Source organism: Vigna unguiculata, chromosome 8 (assembly GCF_004118075.2).
Source record: "Vigna unguiculata cultivar IT97K-499-35 chromosome 8, ASM411807v1, whole genome shotgun sequence".
Classification (NCBI taxonomy): Eukaryota; Viridiplantae; Streptophyta; class Magnoliopsida; order Fabales; family Fabaceae; genus Vigna; species Vigna unguiculata.
The window spans coordinates 696053-706807 of record NC_040286.1 but is presented as its reverse complement, the minus strand read 5'-3'; the positions used below and the strand labels follow the sequence as shown (position 1 = coordinate 706807).

At 25.5% G+C, this 10755-nt stretch overlaps 1 protein-coding gene across 2 annotated transcripts; it reads right to left on the bottom strand.

Moving 5' to 3' along the window:
• Nucleotides 1–6694: 6694 nt before the first annotated feature.
• On the bottom strand, nucleotides 6695–9892 carry LOC114195618 (cytokinin riboside 5'-monophosphate phosphoribohydrolase LOG3-like). Of its 2 annotated transcripts, none has more exons than XM_028086145.1 (7): nucleotides 9576–9892; nucleotides 8913–9010; nucleotides 8804–8834; nucleotides 8626–8725; nucleotides 7843–7913; nucleotides 7003–7146; nucleotides 6695–6909 (listed from the first exon to the last, which is right to left on the bottom strand). In XM_028086145.1, exons 1-7 carry the CDS (start codon nucleotides 9702–9704, stop codon nucleotides 6841–6843), a joined length of 642 nt encoding a protein of 213 aa, XP_027941946.1. In that variant the 5' UTR covers nucleotides 9705–9892; the 3' UTR covers nucleotides 6695–6840. The 2 variants fall into 2 exon arrangements, with proteins under 2 accessions (XP_027941946.1, XP_027941947.1); XM_028086146.1 differs by having other exon boundaries at nucleotides 6695–6906; nucleotides 9576–9877.
• Between the last annotated feature and the right edge of the window lie 863 nt (nucleotides 9893–10755).

Genomic DNA, 10755 nt, shown 5'->3' with positions numbered 1-10755 from the left:
TGATTAAGAATGATACAGATAGATTGTCATAAATTTGAGTATCCTAAAAAATTAAATAATAAGAAGGTTTTTGTCAAATATCCTAAAAAAAGCATCTCTTTTTTTGAATTTTCACAAAAACTCAAAGGCCTTTATTGAAATTGAATAATATCAAACCATCTATATTTATTTTTATTATTTCTTTAAAATAGCATATTATTCATTGCTTAAAAATGTTATTAATCTTAGTTTTGCAGTCTTACAATGTCACGTACTTTTAAACACTCCACACAAAAATTTGCTCCGTTTATGGTAAATGTTAAAAGTGCGATAACCTTATTTTAAACAAGTCTAGTATGTTACTTAATATTGCTGAAAATAAGTTTACTTAATATTATTACTTTGATTTTTTTTTTTTCATTTTCTCTCTTTTGAATCATATTTTTTAAAATAGCACAGTTTGTGTGAAAATGAATATTTATATAAGTAATATACCATCATTTAGTTGAATGTTGTAGCTAATTATATCATAAATGATTAAGAAAATTATATCATAAATGATTAAGAATTTAAGTACGAGTTCAAAGTACCATTTCTATAAAAATAATAAAAATGAGTATGATTTAAGAAGAAAAATTCACAAATATGTAGTTATAGTGTGTTTGGATGATATGAGAGTAATTTATTATTTTATAAATTTTAAATGTTTTGAAGTAAAATAAATTTTTGGATAAGATAATTAAAAGCAAATTAAAATTAAAAAAAACATTTTAAATAACTAAAATAATAAAATTTAAAATAAGTAAAAAAGGAAATTCAAATTTCACACTTTGTTATTCCCTCTTTATACACACTATATACACAATTTTATTGAAAAAAAAATCAAATTATCAAATATTATTTAAATATTTATTTTTGACTAATATCTTGTATTAAGTGGAGATATCATGTTTACACACTTTTGGATTGATGTGAAACAAAGAGGGGAAATTGAAATCAAAGTCTATTACAACACGTGAGCATAAAAAAATGTTATTCTTATTTCTATCTTTTGATGTCTACACATTTTTAGATTGATGTGAAACTAAGTGGGAAATTAAATCAAAATCCATTAACACATATCAACACAAGGAAAAGGCCACACAATTGTAACTTCTAGACAAACTTTTTTGTGGAATATGGACCGATTGCTAATTACATCATCAAGGTAGCTATTAGTATTATCAAATATTGAATCAGCTTTTATATTCTTTTGTCTTTTCTTTTAATTGTTTAACCAGGAGAAACGAAATGAAATGAAAAAAAGGGGTTAAATATATTATTGGTCCCTCAAATTTCAGTGAAATTTGGAATGAGTCTCTCTTTAAAACTTTTGACCAATTTAATCCTTCATCTTTAAAAATGTGTTAATTTAGTAATTTTAACCAAATTTTGTTAAATTTATCTGACATTTCAAACGGTATTTCATGATAGTATTTGAATTGTTTACACCATTTGACACGTTTTCACTTCAATGTTAATTCAAATATTATCATAAAATGCGTTTAAAATGTCAAATAAACTTAACAAAATTTGGTAAGAATGACTAAATTCACACATTTTTTACAATAAATGACTAAATTGGTATAAAATTTCAAAAAAAGACTAATTTTAAAATTCACTGGAAGTTGAGGGACCAAAAACATATTTAAAAAAAAAAAATCTCTAAAACTAAAAGTGTTTGATTCCCACATATCAAGCCTTTTCATAAAGAGGGGACAAAGCTAGAACATAAAGACACTGGAAAAAAGATGTTTTTTTTATGTTCTTTCTTTTGAATGATTTTCATCAACTTTACCCATTTTCTTAGTTTATAAATTATAATGGTTCAAACACAACTAAGATGGATGAATTGATTGTTAAAATGATTTTTTTTTTAAATATTAATATGAAGAATTTCATACAGTGTTTAATGGTCTTTAACAGTGTCAATAAAATAGAATTAAATAAAATATTAAAGAATTATATTTGTTCTATTCTTCTCGAACCTATATTCAATTTAATCCAAACAACTTAATTCTTGGTGAATGTCTAATTACAAGATAATAAATACAATCAATTACCTAACACACCAAATACTTGTGGAAGAATTCTGAATTCAAAATACAAGAAAACTAAAGTAAAAATATCACGTGTAATATATTGATTTACAACTAAAAAACTAGAATCTTGAACATTATTCCTTAATGAATTTTGAGAAAATCAAAGTTGATTTTATCACTTGAAAATATATCACTTTGGCACTTTTTAATATCAGAAAAGAAAAACCTGTATTTTTACTCTTTTTTAGAAAGATTATGTTGTTACAAACTATTATAACCGACTAATATTTAAACATAATTGATTAAATTGTTCATTTCAAAATTCTAAAAATAATTGAGTTAGATAGAAATTGATTATTAACTTAATCAATTATTTGCATAATGATAAGTTCTAAAAACTACTTGAAATAATTGATTATCCCTTCGTTTAATTGATTAAATGTGTAAGAGACTAACTCTAGATTTAAGTAAATTAATTGATTATTTTCGTATATGAATAAATTAAACGAAGCCTAAAGATAACTTTATTATATTTTATTGTAATGGATTATTTTGTTATCAGTTTAAAAACGTATTTCCTAACTTGTCATAGTTGATCATATACTAAATCTAATTAATTATTTTGATTATGAAAAAATTTTATGTTCTTCGAAACACTTTGAGTGTGATAATTCAAATTTTACAAACATTAAACTAACCTAATAACATTTGTAGAAATCTTCAAGTATATTTTGGGTGAGGAAACATCATCAAAAACATAATACTCGTAAAAAAATATATATGTTATTAAGTTTTTCAATTCATCTAAACTGAATTGCCATGTCAAAATCAAATGAACCAAATGAATGGCTGCGAGTTTGAAAAACATGATACATGGAATATAAAACATTTTAAAATTCATTGTGTAATAATACAAATCTTAAAATCAGAATATGAATAGATATATTCCTACCTAAATATTTGTAGGAAAAATAAAGTAAAACTAGAGCATATACTCTCTTTTTTCTTATTAGTTTATAAAGAAAATATATAGACTAAGTTTAATATGATAAAATCAAAATTATCTATTTTTGTTTCTTATTGCTTCTTAATTTGAATTGAGTGGGATATATTCACGTGTGTCTCTTGATGTGAGAGTGATGACTAATTAGATATTCTATTTTAATTGGATAGCTAAATTTGTTATTTTTTTTTTAAACGACAAACACAATAATTGGTGTATGATTAGTAAAAATCTCAGGCTTTTATCTCTTACGTTTAGTTCACGTTAAATCTTTAATACATCTTTTTATGTTATGTATTTATATATCATGAATGGAATAATAAATTTAACAAACAACCAATTTTGTTAGAATATGTTTTAACAGGATTCAAATATCATGTTTAAAAATGGGTATAATTCTAATTTAACTTTATAAACTTGGTCTTAAAAGATGAAGTTTCAATCACTCATAAAAATAATTTGATTTTATCTTTAGTCAATATAAACTAACACAGTAACGATGAAAAAAAAAATCTCAAATTATTGTGAAAGTAAGAAAAATGTATTGAATTATATGAATATTCTCCTAACCCTTTTAAGAGTTCTTATTCAAGTTTTATAACACTTTCCCTTGTCTATTGTCACTCACTTTGTCCTTTCCTTTTTGTTTCTCACACTTGCCATCTTCTTCATTTGTCCATTGAATAAGTCACCATTACATGTTTTCTTCAATTATTACTCTCCTTAAAATTAATTTCCAAGAAAAAGATGAACGTGACAAAAATGATAAGCATTTATTCATTGACTTTGTTGCATGTAAATAAGTAAAGTTAGTTTGCTAATTAAAAACTATATTATTAAAAGTTCAACCACAATCTCCATAAGAACATACTCCCCCTTAATCTATGAGGATGGTACAAATAATTCACCATTTAAGTATTTTTATAATCTAAATTTAAATTATTTATTTATGTTGAATAGAAAGAAACATCACAAATATAAAATATCTTATGGAAAAAAGAAAGATTAATTTTAAACATTTTGAAATCATATAAAGGATAAGAAAAACTAGACGTGTGAAATGTGTGTCTACTAGTGAGTTAGATTATTGTTTATTATAATATAATTAGATTATGAATTATTTTTATACTTTTACATACCTTCTTATTGGATATACAAATATTTAATTTTACTATATTCAATAAAATGATGTTTTTTTTCTCTTTTTTTGTTGTGAATTAAGTGAGTCTAAATTCTCAATTGAATTTGCAGTGTTACTTTTTTTAGTATATCTTTAAAATATATTGATTTTGATATATTTCAAAAAATTTATTTTAAAATATTAAAATTAGTAATAAGACAGGACAACATAAAAAAAAATCATTAAAAAATCCAAAACCAAACTAAATTGATATCAATCAAACAAATAGCAAATGGATGCAATTAGTTTATTGGAATGATAAAAAATATGCATTATCAGTTTGTATTTGAATTTATTAAATAAAAAATGAAAAAGAAAGAATTTCGTGCTCATAAATGGAAGTGGCTTAAAATAATTGTAAGATAATTCTAACAATGTTTATTTATTTTATCCAGAATTTCGTGCTCATAAATGGCGAATTGGAACCCACTATTCAAAATTTTCTTCATTTCAACGAGTCACCATCGTAACCTTTCTATATCAATCTTTTAATTGAAAGCTCTAGTGCAACAACAACAACCCATTACTAATTCTTGCACATTATTATAATTAATGGGTAAAAATAAAGGTTTATAATTGCAAAGCTAGATTTGTGCTAAAGTCAACAACTAATCCACTAGAATAATATTATAAACATGTGAACCAAATTATACCATCCAATTTTGCTCAAATTATATAATATGTTTTTTTTTTAAATATGTTTTTGTCCCTTAATTTTCATTAAATTTTAGAATTAGTTTATTTAGAAACTTTGGACCAATTTAATCCTTCATCTTTTGAAATAAGTGGATTTAGTCCTTTTAATCAAATTTTGTGAAGTTTATTTGACATTTCAAACCGTTTCATAATAGTATTTGACTTAACATTAAAGCAAAAATATGTCAAACAGTATAAACAACTTAACTACAATTCTGAAATGTATACAAAACATCAAATAAACCTAACAAAATTTGATTAAAAATACTAAATCCACGTATTTCGAGAGATAAAGGACTAAATTGATCCAAAATTTTGAAATAAACTAATTCTAAAATTCAATGAAAGTTAAGGGACAAAAACATATTTTAACTCATGTTTTTTTTAAAAGCATAACAAAATTATTTTATTAAAGAAAAGAAAATTCAAGACTTTAAGGTAAGATATGCTAAAGCAATCAAATACAATCACAAAGAAAAATTAGAAAAAAAGAACTAAAAAATTAATAAAAAAAATCATTATGCTGGTTTTGTGTTTGAAATAGTATAATCCCTTATTTAAATTTAACTCGGATCTTATTTTTATTGTGTCTTTCCAATAAATCTTCTCTAGCAAATTTGAATTTACAACTTTATTTAAAGTATTTAACTACAAAAATCAAATTTGTGAATATTTTGTATCTAATAGTTGTAAATATATTTAATTTGAGTAAAAGAAAAATATATCAAATAACTTGAATTTATAAAAGGTAAATAATTTCAGTAAAACATGTAGGTTATGATGTTTTTTTTTGGACATTCATGTTAACAGAAATTTAAATCTAATTTTAAATGAACACAAAGGCAAAATTTAAACACGGTTTCTGAATTGGGAGAAATAAACACAAACTTGAAATGATAATACTGAAAAAGTGATTTGCAGAAAAGATGAATTAAAAACACCACTTTCGAAAATAACTTCAATTAAAAAAAAAGGTGAGACGTGTGAATGATCGTTGAGAATTTAATAAATAAAAAAGTAAAACAATAAAAACATAAGTTTGTACAAATAATGGAATAAATATAAATAAGGAGAACTAAACTATTACAAAATTAAATATAAACAACTGAAATAAGTAAAACCGAAAGTTGTGAAGAAAGACAAAATCACACTCTTTTTATTAGTTATCGTTTTCTATTTATTAGAAATTTTGTTTGCTCTCATTTTTGTCCCCTTTAAAATTAATTTATATTTTATAGAGATAATTTCCACTTGTCCTTATTTGTATAAAGACATATTTTCCGGAGTCACTATCTTTATATTTAACACAATTTCTATTAAAATTGTTGGAAGTCTCACATCGACTAGAGATAAAATCAATTCACAATATATAAGTGTGTACAATTCTCACCTTACAAACTGGGTTTTATGGGGTTGAGTTAGGCTTAAAACTCACTTCTAACATGGTATCAGATCTAAGTTAGAGTCTATTCTAACGAATTTTTTTGGACATTTTGTTTCACCCACTAATGTTTTTCCCACGCACAATTTTGTGGGGTTGAGTTAGGCTTAAAACACACTTTTAACAAATATTTAAATAATAATTCATTCATAAGTATATACTCATCCTTTTGAATTTTTAATAATTATTTTTTTTATACATTTAATTAAGTTTTATATTCATGATGAATTTGGATACTTTTGCGTTCAATACACCAATATGAATGAAATTTGAAAACTAACATATGCACACAATCTATAAGCAGCGAGAATTAATTAATGAGGGAAATGACAAGTAATTAATTTTCTTGTGTTGATGATAATTAGTTGGTAATTAAGAAAATACAAAATGTGAGACAAATGACTTGATTTGTATTGAGAAATAAATATGAAGGTTCATTCATCTTTGTTTTGGGAAATGTTTATAACTGTTGATCCATCTCCCAACTCAGCTTCGGTGCCACACCACTGTGCTTCGGCACATATTCCTGCTAAAATTATCAAATAAAAAAGGAAAAAAACAATGAAATTTTTTATTACTTTAAGAAAATGGAAAAATAAAAGTAAAATGAAAATTTTGATACCTCAAGCTTGGACATGAGGTCTTGGGCAGTTTGGGCAGAAACAATAATGTGACGGGCAGCTAGTGTAATGAAACCTTCGTCTACAGCATTGTCCATGAATGACAACAACGAGTTGTAGTACCCATCCACGTTCAACAACCCCACCTGCCACCATTTTTTTCCCCTTAATCATTCATTCATTTACACACGATAAAAATATAAAATTAAAATTCGTCTATATTCTAAATTTTGATACATTTTAGATCTTAAACGCATTCTAAATTGACATACATTTGAGTCGTAACATATAATTATTGTAAATAATTCAAACGCTAAATCTGACCCAAATCCATCCGATAACAACGTTAGAAACGACGACCGTATCTCCAAAGTATCATCTGTTATGAAATGTGGAACTCTATCACGATTTTACGATTTTATCCTAAGAATGAGTCTTGAAAGATGAAGAGAAGGAGGAAGAAGTATTTGAACTGCGTTTCATCGTTTAACCTCGATTCCTATATGATATGAGATTTATTGGATATATCAAAACAATTATATTAATTTAATTTTAAGGTTTAAAAATTCAAATATATCAAAGTTTAAAATAAAAGAAAAATTGTAATTTGAAAAAAAAATAATTTAGCCTTATAATCAAAACATCCATTCATAATTCATATGTGTGTGTCACATTTGTAATGGCTTTAAGTCTTTTCCATGTGTGCCCAACTTATGGACTTTGAATAATATATATAAGTTTCTACTGTATATACACTTCATTCCACTAACGAATTTCTAGCACTTCCTTAAATACTAATAATTAATTAAAGAAATTAAGTGATTAGGTTTTGGATGTCTCACGGGTTTATCGTGGATTCCTAGTTGAGCCCAAGTGATAACTTCAAGTAGTTCTTCCAGAGTGCCATATCCACCTAAAATAATTAAAAATAAAAAAAAAATAATTAACCACTTTTTCTAACTTAAACAGTGTTGTTGTTACAGTATAGTATAACGATATCAGATTTTTTATTAAGTTTTTGTCTTGTAATCTGCTAAACATTAAAAATATATTATATAAATATTTTAATAAAAAAATTAATAATAATCGGTATATTATAAAAATACAATAAAAAACAGTAAAAAAATCTTCAGAGAATCAAATTCTAATTCTAATATAACTATCAGATGAAATAATGCATGAATAGAACCTTCATAAGAGGTGCAGGAATCTCATTAATTGCAGCATACAGTTGACAGTTATGATCCGTTACTGATAAAAAGATATCTTTAGAAATTATTTTCTCTGCGCGGAACACGGACAAAGATATATATTCGGTATTTTTTTTAATTAAAATGATTTTTTAATTAAAGTTCCCAAATCATAATAACTTCAATAATAATGTAGCAAAAGTCTTTTTCATAACTTAGGAGAGAGTTCTCTGTCATGTGCATCAACAGAAACTTTTTGCATTGGTGATTGAAATATATACATATAAAGATTGGTTTGAGATGCTTAAGAAAAAAACACATCCGTTTATTATTTATTTATTATATTGAAGATGTTACATTATCAATTTTTTTTAGGTTTTATATAATAAATATAATTTATGTATTTTTAATTAGTTTGAAAAGAAGAGAAGAGACCTGGGAGAGCAATGAATGCATCAGCTTGTCGAGCCATTTCTGCTTTGCGTTGATGCATTCCTGATACAGCTCTAACTTCTCCAACTGTTTCTCCAGTTATCTATTCAATTTATTTATACTTTCTAATTAATTAATATATATAAATTAATGATAAATTATTTATTGAAAAATAAAATACCTCTCTTGGCATAAGAGTTGTGGGAATGACCCTGCAATTGTTGAAGATGGTGAAATTATAATTAGGTGATACATGAAAAAGAAAGAAAGAGAGATATGAAAAACTATACCCTAACACGTGGCGTCCACCATCAAACACCACTTGTGAGATTAACCCCATCAACCCAATGCTCCCTCCTCCATAAACCAAATCGATGTTCTTCTCCACCTGCATTCATTCATTCAATCTCATTTCTTAATCTCTCATCATCTCATCAATCTAATAACCAATAACCTTAATTCAATCATTTCTCGTTACGAAAAGATTAATGTTAGGACATTATTAAAAATCTAAGTGTGAGTCTAAGTCTCACATTGAGTAAAAATGAGAAAGTTGAACACTATATAAGAGTTTAAGACTCATAAACCCATCGCCTTAAGATTTTGGGTTGCGAGTGATGTCAATGTCTTATGTGGTTGGACTCATGTCTCATTTGTGTTTGTTCTCCTCGGTAAAACCTCCACCGTAGACCTAAGAGTATAAGTACTCAAAATTTCTCTAACATCTCCGTTTTAAGAACAAAACAAAATTGAAGGGTGTTGTACACTCTCATATGATAGATGTTTTTAAGAGAATTTAAGAGTGGAGACAAAGTTGTGTGATTATGAACAAAGATGGTTTAATTTGTGAATTTGAAAAAAAATAACAACATGGTTTTGTCCGAAGAGGTTAATGATTGAGTAGAAGAAGAGAATGAGAATGAGTTGTGTTGCGACATTATTATACGACTTACAAGTTGTTTGCCGAGTTGGACTGCAGCGAGTTGGTAGCTAGGGTTCTTGCCAGGGCTGGTTCCACAGAAGACACAGATACGTGTGAACCTTGACTTCATCTTTATCAGGCTTTCTTCTTCAATTTCCATCTATAACACCAAAACTCAACAATTTGATTTTGCCTTCAATGTATATATAGGATGCAAAGGTGTTTGTTTTTTTTTTTTTTTGTTATATGTTATGTTAACTTGGAGAAGAGAGAAGTGAAGAAGGAAGCAATCTATAATAAGATAATAATAACAATAATATAGAAAAGTGATGTGAATTGAGAATCGAGAATTGTTGTCTTAAATAATGTGAGAGGAATGAGATTCATCTTCTATGATGCCCCCTTCCCTCCCACACCATTATATCACATATCAATGTCTGCAATGCATCATATCTTACATCATTATCTCAATTTATCATCCCAACACTTACTTATTTTTTCAAAAATAATTTTTTAACTACTAAATTTTGACAATTTTTTTTTTTACAAATTTGAGTATTATTTTCTAAGTGGTTTTCTATTTTTTCTTTTTTTCATTCTCAATATTCTAAACCCACTTAAAAGATAACACCTCATGTTATAAGATAAAGTTGTAAAATTTTAGTAGTCAAAATATCATTAATTTTTATTTTTTTTTCTCTTTTAAAATTATAAACATTTCCATTTGTCTTCTCTTAAAGACTATTGTTTCATATGCAGCTAATGTGAGTTTTTATATTGTCTATTCGGTAAAAATTACATAGATGGCTTTTATACTACTTATTATATTAAAAAAGTGAAACTATATATGTCACTTTAGGTTATGGTTTGGTAGCAATTTTATCACTCATAATTCAAGTTTAACTTATTTTTACAAAAGCAACAACTTGTAGTAATGATAATTGTTTTTACTTATGTAATTTGTGTCAAGAATTCAAGGTAATTTAGAAGTTGCACATTAGATAATATATAAATAGAATGGTTCATAAACTCGTTATTTGAAAGGTTTTTTTGTGAAAAGTAATAATTCTCATAATAATATCAGAGTTGATTGTACGGTTCAAACAAATATGATATATGTAAAGTAAATGAATAATCCTAACTAAGGGTTAAAAATTGTGTCTTTATTTTTTATATGAACTTGTTTACGACTCATTAGTATTAAATGTTCT

What these genes read in the sequence shown, in the direction of transcription:
- LOC114195618 (XM_028086145.1), bottom strand. Translation starts at nt 9,704, where the DNA reads ATGGAAATTGAAGAAGAAAGCCTGATAAAGATGAAGTCAAGGTTCACA. An exon ending in TAGGAATCCACGATAAACCC is followed by an intron (nt 7,147 to 7,842) that starts GTGAGACATCCA and finishes AAATGGTGGCAG; the next exon opens with GTGGGGTTGTTGAACGTGGA. An exon ending in ACCTCATGTCCAAGCTTGAG is followed by an intron (nt 6,910 to 7,002) that starts GTATCAAAATTT and finishes TGATAATTTTAG; the next exon opens with CAGGAATATGTGCCGAAGCA.